The sequence below is a fragment of the Rhinopithecus roxellana genome, chromosome 13 (assembly GCF_007565055.1).
Source record: "Rhinopithecus roxellana isolate Shanxi Qingling chromosome 13, ASM756505v1, whole genome shotgun sequence".
Lineage (NCBI taxonomy): Eukaryota > Metazoa > Chordata > Mammalia > Primates > Cercopithecidae > Rhinopithecus > Rhinopithecus roxellana.
Window position 1 is genome coordinate 19,033,705 of NC_044561.1, and position 26,155 is coordinate 19,059,859.

Genomic DNA, 26,155 nt, shown 5'->3' on the forward strand with positions numbered 1-26,155 from the left:
ATAATGATTCTTTGTCTGCAGCTTCACTGGGAAGAACAGGTGCTGATACGGAAGGAGGGGAAGCAGACCTCTGAAGCATTGAGTGCAAAGGAACAGGATGCTCACATTTGGTGAGTGGGTGGTTGTCTAGCAGTGGGCAGAGAAGGCCCGAGGCAGACCAGAGTCCTGGCAGGGTTTCTGTGGCCCCCCACCTCCCTGTACCTCCCCATCAGAGCAAGGCCCCCTCTTTGGGAACAGCCACTTCTGGCTGCTCTGTGGCCTCTAAAGCCAGCCCCTGAGAATACTCCTCAACCCTCCCTCTGAACCCTGGTGTGGGCTGCAGGGCCAGCTCTGCTGCTGGCTTACTGTATGACCTTGGGCAAGTCATGCTTCCTCTCTTGGTCATCTTTGTTCTGAGCCCTGGCTTGCGGTTTAGACATGTGTTTCCAGATGGGTGAGCTGAGTCCCCAGGAAGGTCAGGGTTTGATGAACTCCTTGGAAAGGGTTCTCTAGTATCCCTTCTGCTGCCTCTGGAGGGCCCTGCATCATTACTGGGAGAGGGACAGGGCAAGGAAATAGCTCGCAGGGAGATCCCTTTCCCCAGTCTCAGTTTCTTCCTCTTTACAGTGGGGGTAACAGTGGTCCTGGTGGCTGCAAGGCTGTGGAGGGGGAGTCAGGAATGTGGGTGGGTGGGTGGCTGTCCTAGTGGCCAAGAGATTAGGATTGTGCTGATTTTCTTCCAGCAACACCCAGCAACTCTTATCCTCTCCAGAATGTTCTCCAGGGAGAACAAGACTTGACTGATTCCTCAGAAGAGTGCTGCATCCATTTTACAAGCGGACAAGCCAAGTCCTTAGAAGGCCTGGGACTGGTCCAAGGATGGGTGGCAGGTGATCTGAAGCCTCTAGGCCCCCAGCCTGAGGTGGCCTGTTCCCTCAATGGAGCCACTCCAGCTCTGGCAAGGGCAGGTGTGGTGGCGCTGGTGCCTGCTGTGGGAGTACAGTGGGCCTTTGTGCCAGGCGGGCACCACCCCCTGGCTGGCCCCTCCCCATTCACAGGACAACTCTTACCTGCCCAGCCACCACCCCAGCCAACAGCTCAGCCGGCTGCTCCTTCCTGGGCTCCACGCCCAGAGCTGCTTCCCGAAGGTGCAGCCTGCAAGGCATCGCAGGGGCCCCGCGCTACTGCCCTGCTCCCTCAACGTCCCAGGTCCCCTCCCCCAGTGCTGATCATTAACCAGGAGGCCGTATAAGGAGCTAGCGGCCCTGGTGAGAGGGAGGGACACAACGCTGCCACCATGGACAGTAGCACCTGGAGCCCCACGACCACTGCGGTCACCTGGCCTGTTGAGTCCCACGAGCTCATTCGCAATGCAGCCGACATCTCTGTCATCGTTATCTACTTCGTGGTGGTGATGGCCGTCGGACTGTGGGTATGCAGCGGGTCCTGGGATGCGGGCGGGGAGGGTGCGCACGGAGGAGGAGCAACGGCCTCGCTGAGCTGCAAGGGGCAGTAGGCTTAAGTGTCGGTGGAGGGGAGAGGAACTGACTTGGAAGCACTTTAGAAGCACTCAGAGGCACAGCATGAAGGGAGGAGGGCAAGCAAGGATGAGCAGAAGTGAGAAGGGTGCCCAGGGCAGCCTGACAGGAAGGACCAAGGAGGATACCTGGGTCTGTGAGCAGAGGAGGAAGGTGGGGGTTTGAAGAGACCGCTGGAAAGTGTAAGGGGCAGGGAAGGGCCGCTTGGAGCTGCAGCGAGGGCTCCGGGGCTTGGGAGATGAGCCTCTAGCAGGTGACTACTGTCCTACCTTTTAGTCATCCAGTTTCACATGGGAAAGAAACGGTGTGGAGTGGGAAAGCCACAGCCTCTGCCAGCCCCAGAGATGAGGATGCTGAGGTGGCAGACAGTGGGATACTGACTCCATGCCCCCATTCTGGGAGAGGCTAACACAGAGGCCTTGTGCATGAGGATCCCAGGGGCTGGAGCAAGTTAGAGATGAGAAAGATGGGTGGAAAAGGAAGAGGAGGAGAAGGAGGAGGAGGAGGAAGATCTGGGGGTGACCTGGCACTGGGGAGAGGGAAGTGTGTGTCTCCTTTTGGGACTCTGGGGACACAACAAACCAGAGAAACTTGTTCTCAGCCACCTGGAACATGGACATTTCACTTATGACAGACTCTGGCACGCCCAACAACTAGAGGAGGAGATGTTTTAAAAGTGTGCAGGACCGAGTGTGGTGGCTCACTCCTGTAATCCTAGCATTTTGAGAGGCCAAAGTGGGAGGATTGCTTGAGTCCAGGAGTTCGAGATCAGCCTGGGCAACATACTGAGACTCTGTCTCTACAAAAAATAAAAAAATTATAAAAAATATTAAAAGTTTCCAGATAGTCCAGCCACTCTCATGATTGTTATGGAGGTGGAGGTGATAAGCCCAGGGAGGCTGCTGTACCAGCTGGTGATTGTGTTGAACTCTTTTGACTTAGAGGAGAGGAAGATAGGCATGAACCCTTCTGTGGACACAGAGCTTTTTCAGGGACAAAAGGAAAAGGAAGTGTTTTTTTTTTTTTTCAAAGGAATTGTAGAAACTACATGTGGCAGAATGCGTCCCAAGTGTCACATGGGGTCAGTATGGCTGACTTTTCCTCAATACTCTCAGCTTCCCAGACATAGTGGAAACTGACCAATTAGGAGCCAGGATACTCAAGTTCACTACTGGCTTTCATATGGTTCGAATTCTGCAACACTGGGTAACTTCCCTCAGCCTCCATTTACTCAACTTTAAAATAGGTACACTCTTATCTATTCTAATGACTCACCCATGGTTGTGGTGAGGATATGCAGAGGTGAATCTGAAAGCTGTTTACGGATTCTGGGATTAAAAAAAAACTACTATTGTCATTTACCTTCCACGGTGTGATCTGGACTCTGAACAATGTTTGAAAATGGGCAGCAGTGGTCAGGTGGGTAGTATATTTTTACAAAAGCCACAAGACAGGGAAGGCCAGAATGCTAATCCCCATTTTACAGAAGAGGAAATTGAAGCCTCATTTAGTTGTGATTTGCTTAAGGTTACAATAGAGGAAATTGTTCCTGGAACTCAGATCTCTTGGCTCCTGATTTTTTATGGTACCAGGCACTCTGCCACTGTGACTGATTTCCTCCTCCCACCCACCCCAGCTTATAAGTGCTGGAGCCAAGGTGTGAGCCTGTCATCTGCTGGCTATACAGTACTGCCTGTTTCCCAGACAATCTCTGATAATCTCGGTTCTCTTAACCAATCTCATTTTAGCCCTGCCAGTCCAGTAGGTGTTTATACTTTTTAAATGGTGTTTACATGTTTCAAGTATCAGTGAATCAGTATCACTTGTCCTGCTAAATGCTACTTAATAGCTTGTTTAGTATTTGTCTATGTTTAATCTTCCCCCATTAGACAGTGCCTCTGGACCCTGGTCATTTAATGCATTGGATTTCTTCCAGTTTGTCCTCCTCTGTTTGCTGTTAAAGTGTCAAGGATGGCTTGATTCAGGGGTGGCCATTCTGACTCCTTCATGATCTCTGGGCTGCACAAGCAGAATGGTCCAGGCCCATTGTGTTTCTTCAACTTAGAAAAGACCCACACTTGAGTCAATGTCCCTCTGTCACCTTCTCCATCTCTTCCAACATTATTTGGTTCTGTTTTGTCCTTTTACAACTCTGCCTCCTCCAATCATATTTTAGGCTTTGGCTTATTGCTTCTTCAGAGTTAATTTCCATTTTTCTTTCACCACCTATCAGTTTGTTTCTTAGGGAATTTTATATCCTGTTAAGCTGGATCTCTGACTTTATTCTTCCTGGAAGAGTTCATCAAGCTATCCTGAAATTCCCTTAAGCGCGGGGTTGTTAAACTATGGCCCATGGGCCACATCTGTCTCACAGCCTATTTTTGTATGGTCCATAAGCCAAGAATGGTTTTTACACTTCTGAAGGGTTGTGAAAAAGAAATAACAAAACAAAATATGAAGAATTTGCAGCAGAGACCCTGTATATTCCACAAAGCCTCAGTATTTACCATCAGGCCCTTTTTCTTTAAAGAAAAAAAATTACTGACCCCTGTCTTATGCAGTCATTTGAACTGATAGCATCATTGAATGACTGAATTGGAATGGCCCTTGAGGGAGCCCAACCTTTCTCTTTTACAGATGAGGATCAGAGAAGGTGACCAGAAGTCATTCAGATGAATCAGTCCCAGAACTGGGACAAGAATCAAGGTCTTATGATGCCAAAGCCAATGCTCTTTCCACTATTCTACCTTTCCCACTCCCCAAGACACTTGCCTTTCTGGGAATACTCTCTCCATGGTCCTTACTGTCATTGCATTGTTGTGACAGTGTCCTGGTGGTGCTGAATTCCTTTGCTCTTTCTTTTTTTTTTTAAGTTGATGCTTTTCTTTAGATCATTTGACAAAATCAACTTGACTAGTTGTCAACAGCCTTCACTTGAACACTTCCAGTAGAAACTCTCCCAAGTGGCTTTATTCCATCTCTGGACAGCTCTGACAGAGAGGATATTCCTTTTGGCTCTGGGCTCAGACCTGATGTCCTGGAACTTCTGTCATTTTGTCTGGTTGTGTCCTATGTGGGCCACACCAAGCATCATGTCTGTCCCACTTTATATTTCAGAAGACAATAGGCTGCATTTGAGGTTTCTCTTCTCCAGGCCCAATATCCTCAGCTTCTTAAGTTGTTCCTCATCTGGAAGGAGGCCTACAGTTCTTCCTTTCTGTTCAATGCTATTTGTATTCCGTGGAGACAGAACCCAAGTAAACCCCAAACGAAAACATTGTGGGTCAGTAATTGTCCTTCTTTTACCCCAGCAGCTTGGAGTTGTGAGTTCATTCTCTTCTAGTTGTAGAGTGAACAGGTGAATATAACACTGTGGTTTACAAAGTGGTGTCTGGAACTTTAAAGTTATCCTTTGAGCATCTCGTGCTCACAGAACACTGATTTTCTGTGCACAAAGCATTATGCCCAAAGCATTATGGGAAATTAAAAATTTGTAATATGGTAACATACAGTAAAAAAAAATTGTAATGGCTGTGAACAAGGCATAAGTGAAGTCATCTGGGTGTTCAGACACTTTCACTTGGAGAAGAGAAGAGGTTGCAGGGAAGGAGGAGGTTTCCGTGGGGGAGTGTCAGGTAGGGTTTCATGGGGGAAGTGGATTTTGAGGGGCCTTGAAGCATGAATAGGTAAGGTCTGGGCTTGCATGGATGAGGGGATGAAAATTCTGGAGAAGAAAAGCCTTGGTGCACACACACCTCTCTTCACCTTTTGTCCATCCCCATCATCTTTCCTGAATTATTTTACCTCCCCACTCTAGTCTCTGCCCTCACATTCTTCCTCTAAGGTCTTCATTTCTGAGACCAACTGGGGATATCAATCTTCTTCAACTTCACAGTGGCCTTCAGAATGGCTTTTCCTTGGTCAATTGCTACAGCTCGGGTCCTTGGGATTTGTTTCTGTTTTGGCCCTTAGCTACTTTTTCTGATTCTTAGATCTCTTGCTATTCCCAAAAAAACTGCTACAGAGGACTTCACAGTATCTCCTATGGGAGGAAGGACCCTGCCAGGAGCCCAGAAAGACCCAAGCCATGCTCTCCCGGGTACTGCCCAGCACATGGGGGAGCTCAACAAATCTATGTTGACTGATGGGACACAATAATGGCCCTGCTTCCTAAAGGACTAAGTTCAATACATCGTTGCAGTCTGAGCACCTAGCAACATGTTATCTGTCTCAGGCATGTTTGATGACTAAATTACAAGTGTCTAAGTGCCTGAGATGTCACCATCAGGGGTTAATGCCTTCGGAATAGTGATGCTTTTTAGCTTAGTGGTCACCTATGAAAACGCAGACATTGGCCAGGCGTGGTGGCTCATGCCTGTAATCCCAGCACTTTCGGAGGCCGAGGCGTGCAGATCACCTGAGATCAGGAGTTCCAGATCAGTCTGGACAACATGGCAAAACCCTGTCTCTACAAAAATTAGCAGATGTGGTGGTGTGTGCCTGTACTCCCAGCTACTCCGGAGGCTGAGGCATGAGAATTGCTTGAACCCGGGAGGCGGAGGTTGCAGTGAGCCGAGACTGCACCACTGCACTCCAGCCTGGGCAACAGAATGAGACTCCATCTAAAAAAAAAAAAAAAAATGGCACCACCTCTGACACAGTTAAGTTACTATCAGCTATTAACATTTTCAGGGAGGTTAGCAAGTGTCCGCTGAGAGGAGCCAGTAACAGAAGAAGAGGGAAGATGGCCAGGGGCCAGGAACAGAGGCACTGACCCTATTTTCTGCTGGAGGTCTGGCCCTGGGCCTGAGCTGGACCAGAAATAATCTGAAGGCTTGGAGGCAACATCCCAAGGGATCTGTGGGAACAGCTAGTCATCGTATATTGAAGATACATGTCATTTTTCTCCTCATGAACCCTCAGTGGCTCCCTACTGCCTGTGCAGTAAAGTCTGCACGTTTTAGCCTGGCGTTTCAGTGTGTGTTCTGCCCCACTTCTCACCACTCTCTCCATTCAAATGCCTCAGCCAAGCTCACCAGATAACACTGTTCACCATTCTCTCCTTCTCCATGCTGGGTGAGGTTCCACCCCTAGATCTGCTGTTCCGGAATCATCTTACCACATTCCTCCCTCTTCTCTTTTTTTTTTTTTTTTGAGACGGAGTCTCACTCTGTCGCCCGAGCTGGAGTGCAGTGGCCGGATCTCAGCTCATTGCAAGCTCCGCCTCCCGGGTTCACGCCATTCTCCTGCCTCAGCTTCCCGAGTAGCTGGGACTACAGGCGCCCGCCACCTCGTCCAGCTAGTTTTTTGTATTTTTTTAGTAGAGACGGGGTTTCACCATGTTAGCCAGGATAGTCTCGATCTCCTGACCTCGTGATCCGCCCGTCTCGGCCTCCCACAGTGCTGGGATTACAGGCTTGAGCCACCGTGCCCGGCCCATTCCTCCCTCTTCTCTAATAAAATTCCACTCTTTCTTCAATCAATAGTTGCTGAAATGCTGCTAGCTCTGTAAGCCTTTCCTGGCTCCCTGGTCTGACAGAGTCCTCTCCTTCCTCTATACTAACACTATAGTCATAATATATTGGCTGGGTGCGGTGACTCACTCCTGTAATCCCAGCACTTTGGGAGGCCGAGGCGGGCAGATCACTTGAGGTCAGGAGTTCAAGATCAGCCTGGCCAATATAGTGAAACCCATCTCTACTAAAAATACAAAAATTAGCCAGGTGTGGTAGAACATGCCTGTAGTCCCAGCTACTCAGGAGGCCGAGGCACGAGAATTGCTTGAACCCAGGAGGCAGAGGTTGCAGTGATCTGAGATCACGCTACTGCACTCTAGCCTGGGTGACCAAGTGAGACTCTGTCTAAAATATATATAATCATTATATATATATGATGATGATTCCAGCAACCTGCTACCTACACCCTCAGAGAGGAAAGACTTGAATTTGTCTGGTCTTTTATTTAATATTTAGTACAAATGCCTTGCATTCTTAAGAGCATTTTTTCACTTTTCTCGTAACAAAGATACCATTCACATCCCATATGGTACTTTTAAAAAGTATGATATTTCTTTTTCTTTTCTTTTGAGATGGGTGTTGGTATGTTTCCCAGGCTGGTCTTGAATTCCTGGGCTCAAATGATTCCCCCACCTCAGCCTCCTGAGTAGCTGGGATTATAGGCACATGCCACCATGTGGCTGTAATCCCAGCTACTCAGGAGGCTAAAATAAATACAGCATTCATTAGGCACCTCAATATGCTTGTAAGAAAGGCATACAAAGTTCCATTCCTGCCGTTTAACAGACAAGCAAGCAGATCCAGGTGGAGTGACTTGCTGGAAGCTAATTTTGCGCTAGCCCTAGAGTAAGCTGTATATGTCTTCTGAGCCTGTTTCCTTGTCTATCAAACATAGGTTCCTGGCTTCTTTATCTTAGTCTTTTGAGGCTGCAGGGGAAGAAGGAATATGAAAGTGTTTCACAAAGTGGAGTGGGTAGAAGAAGGTGCACATATGGGGAGGTATATTCTTTTGGCTGGCAAGGCCACTCTTCTAGTTTTCTATTACATTTTTGACCCTTTCCTCCTCAGGCTATGTTTTCCACCAATCGTGGAACTGTTGGAGGCTTCTTCCTGGCAGGCCGAAGTATGGTGTGGTGGCCGGTAAGTTTTCTCTGAAACACTATTTGCATAACTGCTTAACTGATGAGTTCCTTTAGGAACTCATTTTCTTCTTGACTTTGGGTGGTGGTGATTCTAGGATACAAAGATCCCAAAAAGATTCTTGACAGTGAGTCTCATGCTCATCGGGTCTCCTGGGCACCCTTAATCTCTTGTCGTAAGGGAATAGCCTTTAAATAAGTCACCCTTAGAGTCCTCCAAGGAATGAATAAAGGAAGAGACTGCACAAGGTGGGTGGTCAGAGGAAAGAGCACACAGACCAAGGTGATCTTGGGCAATTCTTGAGTTTCCATTTCTATAAAAGGGGGATGATAATACTTACCTTCCAGGAATGTTATGAAAAGTGGAGACCTCTTATGTTTGGGGGGGAGCTCAATAAATAGTGGTTCTTTTGCTACCATGTTCCTACTTTAAGTCCCATGGAAAAGAGGTTTTATCTGTCCTACTTCAGAGCCTAACGAAATGCCTGATACATGGAGCCCCTTGATACTCATTTAATGGATGAAGGAGGTGCCCCCTGCTGTTTCCAATTACAGTTTTCCACTGGATGAGGATTCCTCTCTCTTGTTGGATTTTGTGTTTTGTACATGGATGGAACTATCACAATCAAAGGACATGTGCATGGTGGAAGAGAAACCAGGAAATTCCTTCCATCATATCTTAGGACTCTGGCCAGTTTATCAATTCAGCCCCATGACCATTTTGATTAGGAGTTCTCATTTAAGTGACTGGTTGAACACATTGGCCAAACTGTGCAATTTCTTGGGCTTAAGATACAAGTAAGACTGGCTGGTGAAAGCATAAGATGATGACAAGTACATACAATGAGAAGGGAGCGACAGCTGTGAGCTGGCTGAAGGAAGCAAACAGGTAAAGAATGCCCCTGTCAGGGTAATTACAGCCAGAGAGAACTGTACCAGGAAATCATGCCACATCCTGCAGTTGGCCTTTGATCAGCTATTTTGGGATGAATTTTTAAATAACTGGCATCTTCCCAGTTGCTTGAGTTATCCCTGAAGTCATTTCTATTGTTAAAAAATTTTAATTTTTTGACAACTAAAATTTGTATGTATTTACAGTGTACAATGGAATATTTTGATACAAAGTGCAATGATTAAATTAAACCAATTAATGTATCTATCACCTCACATACTGCACTTTTTTTTATGGTGAGAACATTTAAGATCTAATTTCTTTTCTTTTTTTTTTTTTTGAGATGGAGTCTCGCTCTATTGCCCAGGCTGGAGTGCAGTGGCCAGATCTCAGCTCACTGCAAGCTCCGCCTCCCAGGTTCACGCCTTTCTCCTGCCTCAGCCTCCCGAGTAGCTGGGACTACAGGCGCCTGCCACCTCGCCCGGCTAATTTTTTGCATTTTTAGTAGAGACGGGGTTTCACTGTGTTAGCCAGGATGGTCTTGATCTCCTGACCTCGTGATCCACCCGTCTCTGCCTCCCAAAGTGCCGGGATTACAGGCTTGAGCCACTGTGCCCAGCAAGATCTAATTTCTTTCTCTTTTCTGTTTTTTTTTTTGTTTTTGTTTTTGTTTTGTTTTTTTTTTTGAGACAGAGTCTCGCTCTGTCGCCTGGGCTGGAGTGCTGTGGCCGGATCTCAGCTCACTGCAAGCTCCGCCTCCCGGGTTCACGCCATTCTCCTGTCTCAGCCTCCCGGGTAGCTGGGACTACAGGCGCCGCCACCTCGCCCAGCTAGTTTTTTTGTAGTTTTTTTTTTTTTTAGTAGAGATGGGGTTTCACCATGTTAGCCAGGATGGTCTCGATCTCCTGACCTCGTGATCCACCCGTCTCGGCCTCCCAAAGTGCTGGGATTACAGGCTTGAGCCACCGCGCCCGGCCTTTTTTTTTTTTTTTTTAAAGAATTGAGATGGAATCTTGCTATGTTGCCTAGGCTGATCTCAAACTCTTGGGCTCAAGCAATCCCAAACTCCTGGGCTCAAGCAATCCTCCTGCCTTGGCCTCCCAAAGTGTTGGGATTACAGGCATAAGCCACCAAACCCAGCCTTAAGATCTAATTTCTTAGCAATTTTCGAGTTTATGACATATTATATTAACTATGGTCATGGGGCTGTAGAACAGATCTCCAGAACTTAAATCAACCTACCTGAAACTTTGTACTCTTTAGCCAGCATCTTCCCATCCCCCTCCACCCTCTTCTGCCACAGCTCCTGCCACGGCTCCTGGTGGGCACCATTCTACTCTCTGTTTCTATTGTTTTGTTTTGTTTTTTGAGACGGAGTTTTGCTCTTGTCACCCAGGTTGGGAATGGCACGATCTTGGCTCACTGCAACCTCTGCCTCCTGGGTTCAGGTGATTCTCTTGCCTCAACCTTCTGAGTAGCTGGAATTACAGGTGCCCACCACCATGCCTGGCTACTTTTTGTATTTTTAGTAGACACGGGGTTTCACCATGTTGGCCAGACTGGTCTTGAACTTCTGAATTGTTTTGGTTTTTAAGGTTCCACATAAAAGAGAAACCATGAAACCATTTATATTTTATTCTTAAGGTGGCCAAGAATATTGGACAGATGCTGACTTCTGTGGTTGGCATCTCGTGGTGGTCTCTCCTGACACCTTGCTTGGTAGAGGCACGTATATTTGGATGCCTCCTTTCAGTTTTGCGTCAGAGCTTTCTGCCTTCTCAATGCTTTGGACTTTTGTGGTTTCCCAAAAGCTGGTGTTAAAGAAGTATCCCTTATCCCAAAGTTCAAGACAAGACTGAGTAGTCTCTCTAGAGCTGTGCTGTCCAATATGGTAGGCACCAGCCACACTTGCTGTTTAAACTAAAATTAAAATTAGATAAAACTAAAAATTTCCTTCCTCAGTCACATAGCCATATTTCAAGTGCTCACAGTGCACCTCCCACCCCATCGAATGCTTCTGTGCCCCCTATAGCAGGCCTCCTAAATGCTCATCCAGCCTCAGTCTGCACCTAACTCCACTTTCTCCTCCCTACCCTACCTGATAGGAAACTCACTACTTTTAAGACAAACTATTCCATTTCCAGACAGGCTATTTTTCCATCCATTGACTATAATCAAGATGAAAACTTTTAAGGTTGATATACTGGGGGTAAGATTTCAGCTTCCAATTTCTGTGTCTTGGAGAAGAACAATGAGACAGGGAGGCATGAAGCAGAACCACTCTTAGGAGATATGCATTTTGGGCTGGGCCTGAGAACACATCACATCTTAACTAGAGATGATTTCTTTCTTCCTGATAGTGCCCCCGTCTGGATCTGGGTTGAGGGTTTGTTGAGGAGAGGGACTGGTCCCACCCAAAGCAGGTAGGGTTTAGTGGTTTACGTAAAGTTTCCTGTAGGTGTTTTCCTTATGCATGCATGTCTCAGTATCAGATTTTTCTAACCAATAGAGAAACATGGCATCATTTTTCTTCTTTTGTGCAGAAATCACTGCTTCCTTGATGAGGCTGACATTTGACTCTGTTTCCTCCAACCATAGTTTCCATCTAAGGTTTCACAAGATTACGTTAATAGATTCTAAACCTCTCCATGTATTAGAATCATATGAGACAATGCATGTATAGCACTCAACACTGCCTACTGAATGATCAATAAATGGGAACGTTAAGAAATGGAAGGAAGGCCAGGAGTGCCAAGGCAACCTCTCCAGTTGCCATCTGTCTGGTACACAGTACTTAGTAGTGCTCAGTGAATGGAAGTTGGCATTTACCTGAAGCTACTGCTGCTGATTGTCTTAAATTTAACTTTCAAGTTGACTGTGTGAATTCACATGATTTATATGTATATTTATACTACTGTAAATAATCAATTCTAGCTACACATTGACCACCTTTTATCATCTCTGAAATCGGGTCAATCAGTGACATTCAGTGGCAGTGTTTTTCTTTCTTTGTGCTTCTTGGTATGTCTTACATTAGTTCATGCCTTAGATTAAATGAAGTATGGTTGGCCGGGTGCGGTGGCTCATGCCTGTAATCTCAGTACTTCGGGAGGCTGAGGCAGGCGGCGCACAAGGTCAGGAGATTGAGATCATCCTGGCTAACATGGTGAAACCCTGTCTCTACTAAAAATACAAAAAATTAGCCGGGCGAGGTAGTGGGCGTCTGTAGTCCCAGCTACTGGTGAGGCTGAGGCAGGAGAATGGCATGAACCCGGGAGGCGGAGATTGCAATGAGCGGAGATTGCAGTGAGCCGAGATCATGCCACTGCACTCCAGCCTGGGCAACAGAGCGAGACTCCGTCTCAAAAATAAATAAATAAATAAATAAAGTATGGTTATATTCTGAAGTAATTAGTTTTAAACTATTTTCCCTACAACTCTGGGGCTCTGCAGAAGTGCTTCTAGGGCTGTTCTCCTTTCTCTAACCCCATCAACCCAACTGTTATTTATTTTATACAAGAGGAATCTACTAAGATTTTCTTTGAAAACAAGGTTCTGCTGACTTGCAAAGTTTAAAAACTGATAATTTAAAAGACCAATAAGCATGGTGATTTCCATTCTAAAATTTAAAATGATTTAAAAACACCATAGCAATGCATACCTGAAAGAAGAAATCAAAGGAAAACACAGCATGAAAGAATCTAAGTACTTTCCCTCCAAAGTTAAAAAGATTTGAAACCACATTGAAAGTTGCTTCTAGATTTCCATTTGAAATAAAATACAAAGTTGGTTCAAAGCCTATCATTGGTCCGTAAATCCATAACCAGAATATCAGTTCTCAAATGTGCTGGCCCAAGGAACATTTCACAGGGGTCAGAGACTCTCCACTGCTGACATCTCTCTTGCCCTTTGCCAGTCGCTTTGTGCCATAGGAAGAGTGGGCAGCAGAGAAGCTTCTGCAAGAGAATCCTGCGGGATTTTAGGAAGGAACAACTTGTATTGACCTGGGTTGATATACCTGAGACAGGGAGGATTTGGGTTGTCACCCACAAGAAAAGTAGGAGAAAGTCAGAGCTCATAAAGTCTGAAAACATATTGGACAGAGGAGAGGCTGGTTTGGGGCATTTCTGGGGCTTAGGGGGCTTTGAAAGGAATGGTTATAGACCTTTCCTTTCAGATGAAGATTCAGAAACTCTGGAAACAGACTCTGTTCCTGAAAACTGAAGGAAGCCCAGACAGAAAAACTGTTTGTGTGTTGGCTTGAGGATAGAAGCGAGGGACAATCAGAGGGAAGGAGCAAGGACTCCAGGATTAAAATTACAAGAGGAGTCAGCTTACGTAGGGATCCAGGCGGGGAGGTCCCCGGAAGCCTGAGTCATGCTTGAGGCAAGCCAAGGCAACTCATCTGAGTAACACGAAACCATGAAACTGTACCTTATGTAACTGGGCTGGTTGGTGGCCCAGGATTCCCTTTTTCTGTGGCACCAGGGTTTAGCGCCCTTCGCTCACAGCTATCTGTGTGGAGATGCGAGGGCAGGAAAGCTGTGAAGCTCAGGGGCTGTGCTTTGAAGGGGAATTCCCCACTCTTTGGACATTGGCAGCAGAAATTACACAGAGAAGTGGGGCCCCAGGTACACAGCCCAGTGAGAGACTCTTGTTTTGGAAGAGTTTGATCATACCTACCAGGACTACTGGCAGAGCCAGTTCCATGAGAGCAGCTCCCTTAGATTCAGAAAGAAGTATTCCAAAGAGCAGGGAATGGGAAATGCACACAGGATTTGGCTTGTTCCAGCTTTGTGACATTGGGCAATTCATTAATCTCTGAGTCTCTGAGAGTCTCCTCTATAATGTGGAGATGGTCAGAGAAGGAATGTCAAAGGCTCTTCCAGGACTAAAATTCTAAGTTTCAGCGAGGCATGGTGACTCACACCTGCAATCCAGGCATTTTGGGAGGCAGAAGTGATAGAACTGCTTGAGCCCAGGAGTTCAAGACCAGCCTGGGCAACATAGCAAGATCCCATCTCTACAGAAAAATTAAAAACTAGCTGGGCGTGGTGGTGTGCACCTGTAGTCCTAGCTAATTGGAAGGCTGAGGTGGGAGGATGGCTTGATCTGGGAAGGTCAAGGCTGCAGTGAGCCATAATTACGTTACTGCCTTCCAGCCTGGGGGACAGAGTGAGACCCCGTTTCAAACAACAGCAGCAACAACAACAACAAAAAATCAAAACCAACAGCAACAAAAATCCCAGACCCAACAACAGCAAAATAGTTGACAAACTTTTTCTGTAAAGGGCCAGATAGTAAATATTTTTGGCTTTGCTGCTATGTCATCTCTGTCACAACTACTCCACTCTACTGCTGTAACACAAAAGCATCTAAGGAAAATGGATGAATGAATGGATGTGGCTGACTTTATTTGCAAAAATAGGTGGAGGGCCAGATTTGTTGTTTTGAGGACACACACACACAGTCTCAGAACAGAGCCTGGCATACATGAAACCCTCAGGTTTAGCTCTTGTTCTTCTTTGCAACTGAAACCTGTTGAAGGACTGTCATATCACTTATCTGATTGAATCCTCAATGATCTAGTGAGGTAAGTACAGTGAAGATGATGATTAACCCCATGGGTTGCCCACGTTTACACAAGCTAATGACAGAGCTAAGACTCCCTCTGATCTTCTGGTTATTCAGGTCTCTTTCTCCTTGTCTTTTGAGATGGAAATTTATGAGGCAATTGGTGTGGCCTAAAGATTGGTCTGAAAACCAAGAAATTATTTCATTTAGGGCTGACCAGAGACCCTGATGAAAATTTTCCCTGAAGAAAGAGGACAGGTTCTCAAACTTTTCAAGTCCTCTTGGATAAAATATATATGATTTTATCTTTGTTTCTAAAACCTAATGATCAGATCAAAGTCCAGTCACTTATGATGTCACCAGAGGGGCCAAAGGTGTCTTAGAAAAACCTGGTAGTCCCAATACATGGTTGGGAACTCACGAATTGGAGAGGAAGAGAGGGAACCAGGCAGCTGGACATGGGAAAGGCAGGGATGCACCCCAGGAAAAAGTGAGAAGGAAAGATAAGTACTTGACTCTTCATAAGCCTGGGGGAAGCAATTCCTGCCTCTTCTGGCCCAGGTCCATTTGGCCCTCTCTCCCTGCTCTACTCGCTTTTTACCTGCATGTGCTCTTATTTATCCCAGTGCCCTGTGATGAAAGCCAGGCCTACACATTTCTTAATTTTTTTTTTAGGCCTCACAACACCAACGCCTTGCACTGCAGGAAGGCACTTGACAAACATGGGCTGAATTAAAGAGAAAAGAGGGAGGAGAGGGACATGTCCCCAGACCCTCATGCTGGTGTCCCTTGGTGGTGTCACCTGAGACCTGAGTCTATATTCTGGCTCTGGTGCAGGGGCCACACAGTACAGACAGTGGTAAGAATTCAGGCGGTTAGGAGGGTGCTGGGTCTAAGTCAAAGCCTGCCTCCAGCAGTGCTCCAAATTTCTGTTTTTATGCACAGAGAAAAACTGTTGTTGGTTAGGCTCATGGGAGTAAAACTGGAAAAGCAAGCCCTAATCAGAGTTCCCAATTTCAGCCCACATTGGACTCCTTGGTAAAGTTCGGTGTGGCTATCTTTCCTCACTCTCAGGCCATTTGTTTTCTCAGTTTGAGTCATGGTTTTGCAAAACTTGGCAGTTCCCCATTGGTGTATTTTGGGTGGGAGCTCTCGGATTATCACAGCAGTGTCTGCTTTGCTCTCTCTTCTTCCTCCTTTTTCCTCCCTTTTCTTCTCTTCCTATTACTCATTCTCCTTTTCCTATTCCTCCACCTTCCCTTCCTCCTTTTTATTCTCCTCCTCCTTCTCATTCTTTCCCTCCTTCCCTTTCTTCCTTCTCTTTTCCCTCTCTCTTCTCTTTTCCTCTTCCTCTCCCCTTCATCCTTCTTTTTTTTTTTTTTTTTTTTTTGATGGAACCACTTCCCTCCCATTCTTCATGGCTTAGTCTCTCCTCTGAGGAGTTTCTCTGATTAATATACAGCCACTCAGCACTCCATGTATTCTTGGTGTTTCTAGGCATCAATTGATTGACGTGTAACCAAGTCCCTGCCATCTAGTTAGTACCTAAGCACCTGGCTTCTCCTTTCTCACTGGCTGCCTTCCCAGCATTTTCTAACAGATTAGTGCTTCTGTAGACAGAGAAAAAAATACATTTTTGTAATCCATATTTCTGGTTGGTAGAAATCAGAAGAGGCAGAAAGGTGGTGAAACTATCAGTTAAAATGAATTCGTTGGATTATTCATATTAGAAATATATCTGGGATTAAATTAGTTAATACATGTGAATCTCTTAGGACACTATATAGTTAATGGTGTCTGAGGGATGGCTATAACGATTATGGTCATTATAATTGTTTCTCGGCCGGGTGCGGTGGCTCACGCCAGTAATCCCAGCACTTTGGCAGGCTGAGGCAGGCAGATCGCCTGAGATTGGGGGTTCGAGACCAGCCTGGCCAACACGGTGAAACCCCGTCTCTACTAAAATTACAAAAATTAGCTGGGCATGGTGGTAGGTGCCTGTAATCCCAGCTACTTGGGAGGCTGAGGCAGGAGAATCGCTTGAACCCGGGAGATGGAGGTTGCAATGAGCTGAGATCGCACCACTGCACTCCAACTTGGGCAACAGAGCAAGATTCCATCTAAAACCAAAAATAAAACGGTAATTGTTTCTCATCTCCAGCTTCTCCTCCTTAAGTTGTGAATTGAACCATTCATCTATTTATGTAGTATTATTCTTTCATTCCACAACTGCATGTTGATACATACTATGTGCCAGATGCTGTGTAGGTGCTGGTATATATCCGTGTGCATGTGTGTATGTGTCCCTCACATTCTTACAAAATACATGTAAAATTAATAATAGTTAAGTGTCCAGAGAAAATATATTTGAGTCAAGGGTGAGGTTCAATGGGAGGGAGAAGGGTCTTTCTTATTCAACACAGGCTCAGAGAGGGTCTTTCTGAGGATTGAGCATTCAGGTTGAGCCTTGAATGATCAGAAGGAGTCAGCCGTGTGAAGATTCCGGGAAGAGCAACCCAAGCGGAAGGAACAGAATGGCCAAAGGCCCTGATGTAGGAAGAAGCTTGGGATATCTGAAAAACTGAAAGGGGGCCAGTGTTGGGTAGATATGGTATACATATTTATTTATTTGAGACAGGGTCTCACTCTGTCACCCAATCTGGAGTGCAGTGGTACAATCTTGGCTCACTGCAACCTCCACCTTCCAGATTCAAGAGATTCTCCTGCCTCAGCCTCCCTAGTAGCTAGGATTACAGGCTTGTGCTACCATGCCTGGCTAATGTTTTTGTATTTTTAGTAGAGACGGGGTTTCACCATGTTGGCCAGGCTGGTCTTGAACTCCTGGCCTCATGTGATCTGCCCACCTTGGCCTCCCAAAGGGCTGGGATTACAGGTGTGAGCCACTGCACCTGGCCAAGATGGTGTATTTAGATCAGGTGCTTTGAATGAGTGACCCTGAATTGCTGATGATTCCAAAGACGGGCTCATCTCGATGAGAGGATGGATTGGTCTTCAGCCTCCTTAACCTCTAAATGCCGGTGGAAGACCTCACCTGTCTTTTGTGCCAAAAACTGGTGGGAAAATGTCAGTGGTTTCTTGAGTTCCTGCCCCTTTGGTTCTTGGGGCAAGGAAAGAATTTCATGAAGGTAATGAGTGAAAGAGGACCATTGTCCATGGGAACAGGAGTTGGCTGAGTAAATAGAGACTGTGATGACTCTGGAGCAAAGCCTGTGTCTAAATATTTACTAGAGTCTCAGAAATAAAATATTCTGAATATAGGAGCTCCATCTGATTTTCTGTCCCCATCCAGGAAGTGTGATCCTTGAGATGGCAATGGTCCAAGATTAAATCTTTTCAAACTCCCTCTGTGAAAAGAGAGCTTACTAAGGGAGACACTAATCATGATTAAAGACAAATTCCTGAGAAGGTGAAGAAGGAATATGAAAACATGATACAGATGAGCACGTGCCACTCCTGAGTTTACAGTGGGATGGGTAAGAGGGTCTCACCCCACTGTGCCCCTTCAGGGACATTCACAAGGGAATATCCTGGGAAAAACCAGAAAGTCAGTGTGTGCCACAGCCTCTCCCTGTGCCCCTGGGACTTCAGTCACCTTTGGCTATAAGACCTTGGGCAAGTCACTTCAATCTTCTGATCGTTATTCTCATCTGTAAATGAAGATCAGAATAATACCAACCTCACAGAATTGTAGTGGGCATTAAAAAAGAAAAAGCAAATGGAATACATGGCCCAACCCTTGGCCCAAAGGCGGTGCTGTGAAAGTTAGCATTCTCCTCTCCCTTTCTTATTCTCCCAGGATGGGGCTCTCAAACTGTGGTACCCAGACCAGCAGCATCAGCAAGACCTGCACTCTTGTCAGAAATGCAAAATTTCTAGCCTCAAACCAGACCTACTGAATCACAAATGCTAGGAAATGGGGCCCAGTAATCTGCATGGTTTTTGTTGTTGTTGTTGTTGTTTGTTTGAGACACGGTCTTGCTCTATGGGAGTGCAGTGATGTGATCATAGCTCACTATAGCCTTGATCTCTTGGACTCAAGTGATCCTCCCACCTTAGCTTCCTGAGTACCTGGGACTACAGGTGCGTGCCACCACGCCTGGCTAATTTTTTATTTGTAGTAGAGGTGAGGTCTCGCTATGTTGTGCAACCTGGTCTCGAACTCCTGAGCTCAAGCAATCTTCCCCCTTTGGCTTCCCAAAGTGCTGGGACTACAGGTGTGAGCCACCATGCCTAACCAGTCTGTAGTTTAATAAGTCCTCCAGGTGATTCTAATTAGGGTTGCCAGATTTAACAAATAAAAATACAGGATGCCCAGTTAAATATGAATTTCAGGCAAACAATACATACCTTTCTGTCTTTTTTTTTTTTTTTTTTTTTGCATATGTATGTCCCATGCAATATTCGGGACATACTTACACTACAAATGTATAAATAATGAATGTATTATCTGTGAACCTGCATATTCAAGATAGGCAGATTTAACTGTGTATCTTGTATTCTGGTTATGTTAAAGTTTAAGGACCATGATTGGAGGATATCCCAATGCAGGAGTCCAGCACAGCCTAGAGAAGGGATGGAGAAGATGCCCTGGGATCTCCCGATATCCCTTAAAGAGAAGGACAAAAGCAGGGAGCAGAAAGCAATCTCCAGAATTCTGGACATTCTGGGTCTTAGATGGTTCATTAACAAAGAAAAGTGTTTTCTGAAATTAGCTGAGTGCATTTTCCATTTTGGCTACGATGACCTGGTTTCCTCAAGGAGAAAATGATGACTCTGTTTCTTTCAGGAAATTCAGGGTAATCTATGAAAACATGGGCTGTGTAACAGCATTAATATTTCTTCAGAATAGCATGTCTTTGTGGAGCAAAACTTTCTTAAATTTTGTCACATCATTAAAGTTCAGTAACACCCTTTAGGGTAGGCCAAAAAAGATTCTTATCCTTGGTTTATAGTGGAGGAGACCGAGGCTAAAAGCAGTAAAGTGACTGCCTCAAGGTCACACAGTTTAATATGGCAGAACCAAGATTAGAACCAGGTTGGAAAGTTCTCAGTGTACTTTGAAAGAGGGGAGGAAAAGGATGTCCACGCCACTTAATTGTACTTTCAAGTATGATTATTGATACAGGATCCTTTTTAAAAATCCCCTGGCTGCCTCTGATTGTGAAGTCAGTTGTCCATTGCCCTGGGCAATTCTTTTCATTCTTTTTTTTGAGATACGATTTCACTCTGTTGCCCAAGCTGGAGTGCAGTGGTGTGATCACAGCTTATCAAAGCCTAGACCTCCTGGGCTCAAAGGATCCTCCTATCTCAGCCTCCCGAGTAGCTGGGACTGTAGACAGTGCCACTACACCCAGTTAATTTGTTATTTTTTTGTAGAGATGGGGTGTCACTATGTTGCCTAGACAGGTCTCAAACTCCTGGATTCAAGTGATCCTGCCACAGCCTCCCAAGGTGCTGGCATTACAGGCGTAAGCTACTGCACCCAGCCCCCAGGACAATTCTTGATGCCTGGATTTGTGATCCTGAGTGTGCCCATGCTGCCTTACTGTCCTTAGGGTGTGGAAGTAAAGATAAAATTAATGTGTAAATGTGAATCACTTTCTTCCTCTGGGCTACAATTTTCTTTTCATTGGAAAATAGCAAGGTCAGCTGTAATCATTTCCAAGGTAATTCCAGCTCTAACATCACGTGAGCTGGGTTAAGATGTCAGTTTTCTATTTCCATGCACACAAAACATAACTGTAGTTAGCACTCAGTGACATTTTCATGTCTTTTTCTACATCCCCCCGCCAACAAAAACATATAACTTACATGCCTACTTTGCTTTCAGTCCTCAGGCTCTGCTAGTGAATCTGAGACAGCTCTGGAATTTTTGTCCCTTATTCTTACAGATTTTAAAGGATTTTGTCCTGATTATAAAATTTTACAAACCCCTTGTGAAAAAATTGGAGAAATATTTTAAAAATGCACTCACATTGTTTTGTCTTCCCAAGATAATCATTGTTAAATTTGGATATATTTATGTATACACAGGTGTACACACACACACACACACACCCTTATGCATATATTTAAACATTTTGGAACTCATATGGCATATAGGTTTGTATCTCCTCATGTCATAACAAATTCTTCAAAGCTATAATTTTAATGGCTGCACAATATTCCGTCATATGGCTGGGTGCAGTGGCTCATGCCTATAATCCTAGCACTTTGGGAAGCCAAGCTGGGAGGATAGCTTGAGGTCAGGAGTTTGAGACCAGCCTAGTCAATATAGTGAGATCCCATCTCTACAAAACATTTTTTTAAAATTCCATCATAAATATGAACTTGAATTTATCTAATTGTTTTTCTATTGTTGGGCCCTTACGTGGTTTCCAACATTCCTCTGTTGTAAATGACATAGCAATGAACATACTGATGAAATCCTTATATCTAAATCTTTGTCTGCATCTGTGATAATTTGCTTAAAACCGAGTCCTGAAAATAGGGTCGTATAAGTGGAAGGAGACAAACTTTTAAATGATTGTAATGTGTACCAACCAACAACTTTCCAGAAAAATGGTATCAATTTACATCTCTACCAGAAATACGTGGGAGAGCCTAGTTACTTGCCAACACCAAGTATTTAACATTAAAAAAAGCCTATTTGATGGACTAACCTATGAGGTCAGTTCCCCTTATGGTCTTGTTCTTATGAACACTGAGCTTATGGGTTGCCTGACTAACATTTCACAGAGCCACTTCATAGTCTCCAGTATACCCTGCTGTTCTTATGGACCCTGGGTAGGCCTGGCAGGCTAGGTTTATTGCCTCTTCTTCCAGAGAGAGTGGCCCTTGGCATGTCCCTGAGAAGCGTCCTTACTCCATGCCCCAGTGGGAACAAATGCAACTCTCAAGACATTTGGTTGCTATGGTTTTTGTTGTTTCCCCAAGTGGAATGTTCAAGGATTTGATATCACTTACTCACTCAGCAGAACTTTACTGAGTCCTTGCCGTGCACAAAGAATGTCCTCTGTTAAGTGGAAGCAGGACTGGATTGCAGAGAGCCAGGAGTACCTGAAATTCGTCTTCTGAATTTCATGCCACAGCTGAGAGGCAGAGGTCACAGTGAGCTGAGATCATGCCACTGCGCTCCTACCTGGGTGATAGAACAAGACTCTGTCTCAAAAGTGGGCTCTTTGAAGGCTAGAAGGTATTTGGGGCAATAGACCTGTGTGGAAGCAGTTATCAAAGTGGGGACATGACACACACCAGGAGAGGGGAGCAGACAACATGTGAAGTAAGAGATGGGAGGATGGAGATCGGCTCTGGATGGTGTCAGTGGAGAGGTGGGACGGGGCTTCATTTTGAAGACGAGGGAAGCATTTTTATAGACAAAGCTTGATGAAGAGGGCATTCCAGGAAAAAGAAAAATCTCATAAACAAAAGCAGGAGGCAGGAAAGCACAGAGCACATCTTGGAAATGGAGCCAGTGTGGTTTTGCCAGAGCAGAGGTGACATGGCAGGGCATGGCAGGGCTGCTGAGATTGGAGAAGGTGGGACTGACTTTATTGCAGAGAGCCTGGAGTGCTTGTAATACCTCTTCTGAATTTCATGCCACAGCTGAGAGGTAGAAAAGTGCTCTGGTCAACAACCTTTGTTGTCTCTGGTTGTTGAGATCACCTCTGAGAAATCTTACAATCCCATCTCTTGAGGAGATAAATTGTTTGCAGAAGGATTTCCCACCAAGCTTTTGAGTGGCTTCAGTGGATCTCCAGTGGAAATATCTTTGCTTTCATAACTTTGCTGCAGCCTGATGGTATCCTGGAAGTCTTGATTCTACCAAGCCCTCCAGTTCTGAGGTCTCCCTGGTGAGATCGGTCAAAGTTTCTTTCACTCCATGTTCTATATGTTGGCATGTGGCTGAAGTGAAAATGCCGCCCACTGGGCAGCACAGGTGCCATGTATACCTGTGTATACATACATAGGTATGTATATACACACACACACTCTTAGATATATATACAGACACACACACACACACACGCATATATATATATATATATATATTTTTTTTTTTTTTAAAGAGATGGAACTTTGCTCTTGTTGCCCAGGCTGGAGTCCAATGGCACGATCTCGGCTCACTACAACCTCTGCCTCCCAGGCTCAAGTGATTCTCCTGCCTCAGGCTCCCGAGTAGCTGGGATTACAGGCACCCACCACCACATCTGGCTAATTTTTTTGTATTTTTAGTAGAGATGGGGTTTCACCATGTTGACCATATCTGGTCTTGAACTCCTGACCTCAGGTGATCTGTCTGGCTCATCTCCCAAAGTGCTGGGATTACAGGTGTGAGCCACCGCGCCTGGTGGGTAACAGATCTTTAAAACTCTGGCAGTTAAGCAGGTGATTTTGGGGAGAACCTCTTTCACTTTTTGTCCTCCAGATGTTAGCATTTTATTTATTTTTTGGTGGGGGACATGGTCTTACTCTGTCCCCCAGATTGCTGCAGCAGCATGATCATACTCACTGCAACCTTGAATTCCTGGGCTCAAGTGATCCTCCCACCTCAGCCTTTAAAAGAATTTAAGTGATACAGCCACTGTTTTGTTAAGGCAAACCAAATTGGTCTTTTCAGTAGTCTAAATTGCATTGGGAGGAAAACCGTTCTTGCTGAAAGTTCCAAATAACAGAGAGGCAAATTCTTTAACAGTGATAGCAATTAGAAGGACTGGCCCAGGTCCTCCGTACTGCCAAGAACTCATGGCTGAGTGACAGGTTTCAAAGGGGATTTGAAGGTGGATGATGTTAAAATCTTATGGGAAGTTGCCGGGCGCGGTGGCTCAAGCCTGTAATCCCAGCACTTTGGGAGGCCGAGACGGGCGGATCACGAGGTCAGGAGATCGAGACCATCCTGGCTAACATGGTGAAACCCCGTCTCTACTAAAAAATACAAAAAACTAGCCGGGCGAGGTGGCGGGCGCCTGTAGTCCCAGCTACCTGGAAGGCTGAGGCAGGAGAATGGCGTAAACCCGGGAGGTGGAGCTTGCAGTGAGCTGAGATCCGGCCACTGCACTCCAGCCTGGGTGACAGAGCGAGACTCCGTCTCAAAAAAAAAAAAAAAAAAAAAAAAAAAATCTTATGGGAAGTTAAGAGGGGCAGCTTGCTTCATTCTAGATGGCTCAAGTTTGGAATGTTAAAACCTTACCGGAAGTCAAGAGGGGCAGTTTACTTCATTCTGAATGGCTTATGTTTGGAATAGTCTATTCAGGTCTGAGGTCCACTTTGGGGACAGAGATGGGGCTCAGGGAGCAGAGAACAACAAGGGTGATGAGAATCAAGTCCATTGTCAATGAGGAACAGACACATAAGAAGAGGAACAGACACATGAGAAGTCTGGGGAAAATTTAAGCAGGGAAACCATCCCTGTCCTCAGGTATTGGAAGGGCTAACTTGTGGAAGAGAAATTTGACTTGTTCTGTTGCACTCTAAAGGGTGGAAGTAGGACTGATGGGTAGACTTCAGCTCAAATAAAGAATGACTTTTTTTTTTTTTTTTTTTTTTTTGAGAAGGAGTCTTGCTTTGTCTCCCAGGCTGGAGTGCAGTGGCGCGATCTCAGCTCACTGCAAGCTCTGCCTCCCGGGTTCACGCCATTCTCCTGCCTCAGCCTCCCGAGTAGCTGGGACTACAGGCACTCACCACCGCACCCGGCTAATTTTTTGCAGTTTTTAGTAGAGACGGGGTTTCACCGTGTTAGCCAGGATGGTCTCGATCTCCTGACCTCGTGATCCGCCCGCCTTGGCCTCCCAAAGTGCTGGGATTACAGGCGTGAGCCACCGTGCCCGGCCAAGAATGACTTTTTAACAACTAGAGTTGTTCCACTGCAGATTCAGCGCATTGTAAGGTAGCGAGTTCTCTGTCACTAGAGGTATGCATTAAGAACTGACCATCACTTGGGAGGTGTTGCAGAGGGGACTTAAGCTGTGGCATCCACAGACCCATTCCACTCTGAAAGATTCAATGATTGTTTAATTTCTCCATACATCTCCCCTCCCACCAACCTTCCAGGATAGGACATCTAGGTAGTAAAATGTGACTACAAATTCCCTAAAGTCAAAAGAATAAATAGCCTTTCTGCATTTTGTGATGTGACATTATGTTGTTTTCCCAATTCCCATGCTCTCAGACCTGTTGGGTTTGGTCAGACTCAGTTCATCTTGCACAACAAGCAGCAAAAAGTATCCACATGCTTGTAATGGCCTTTCGAGTCCCATCAGAGGGTGAGGAGGTTTGGGAAAGAAGTTAGTGAGAGGTGAGGTCAAGTTGGGGACATTTTAGATAAAGTCTGAAATCCTGAATTCACAGGAACGCGGGGGGAAATTCTAGAGAATTACAGAGAATGGTGATTCATGGCACTGGGTCACTCCCTGCATGGGAGTGGTGCCTATTCTCAAATGGGCATGAACGGGGGTGAGGAGTGGACAGAGAAAGTGTTTGGGAAATTGGCATGATGAACGCATTGTTGGTGAGCTCCAGCAACAGGAGGAGCAGCGTAAAAACCTGGCAGGGGAGTACAGGCCATAAAACAATGGTGTCTGTCTTAGTTGGCTCAGGCTGCCATAACAAAATACCGCAGACTGGGTGGCTTAAACAACAGAAATTAATTTTCTCATAGTTCTAGAAAGTAGAAGTCAAAAATCGAGGTGCCTTCAGGGTTGGCTTCAGGTGAGGCCTCTCTTCTTGGCTTGTAGATGGCTGCCTTTTTGCTGTATCCTCATACATGGCCTCTTTACTGTGCATGTATAGGGGGAGAGACAGAGAGAGATTTCTGGTGTCTCTTCTTATAAGGACACCAATCCTATCAGATTGGGGCTCCACCCTTATGTGCTCATTTAACCTTATTATCTCCCTAAAGGCCCTATCTCCAAATACCATCACCTTGGGGGTTGGTATTTATGAATACCAACTTTAACATATGAATACGGGCTTTAACATACGAATTTTGCAGAGAGGACACAATTCTGTCTATAACAGTATCCATTGTAGCTCTTGCTAATTGTCTTTGCCGGTGAAGTAATTATCCTCTTGGAAGGAGAAAGGAGGGAAGGGACACTGATGAGAATCAGCTGTGTCAGTCACAACTGGTTCATAATTTGACTCCTGCACCAACCCTGCCATGAGAGAAGACGGAGGCTTGCAGATGTTCTAATCACCCAGATAGTAAGAGGTCAATCAATCATTCAAACTTGAGTTGTAAAGCTCATGCTGTCTTTGCACTTGAGGGAACTTTACCTTGAAACCTTGCTATATTCCTAAGACTGTTTTTAGGCCTGCTGTTAGGAAGACCACTTGATAGACCCTTTTGGGTGTCCAGGAGAGTCTCTGAATAGGACAGTGTTATGATCAGAGTTGTGCTTTGGGGAGGTTGCTTGGCCATGTGGGTGGGTGGGGAGGTGACTGATGAAAAGGAGAGAATAGAGATCCTCTAGCAGCCCATTACCTGGTCCTGTTGAG

General features: G+C 45.5%; 1 protein-coding gene across 1 annotated transcript in view; it reads left to right on the top strand.

Annotated features, from left to right (window-relative positions):
- The first annotated feature begins 1,025 nt into the window (after positions 1 to 1,025).
- Positions 1,026 to 26,155, top strand: part of SLC5A1 (solute carrier family 5 member 1) — a 74,298-nt gene continuing 49,168 nt past the window's right edge. The window contains 2 exon segments of the mRNA XM_010360712.2: positions 1,026 to 1,411; positions 8,102 to 8,173. Coding sequence (XP_010359014.2) covers positions 1,277 to 1,411; positions 8,102 to 8,173 — 207 coding nt within the window. The 5' untranslated portion in view covers positions 1,026 to 1,276.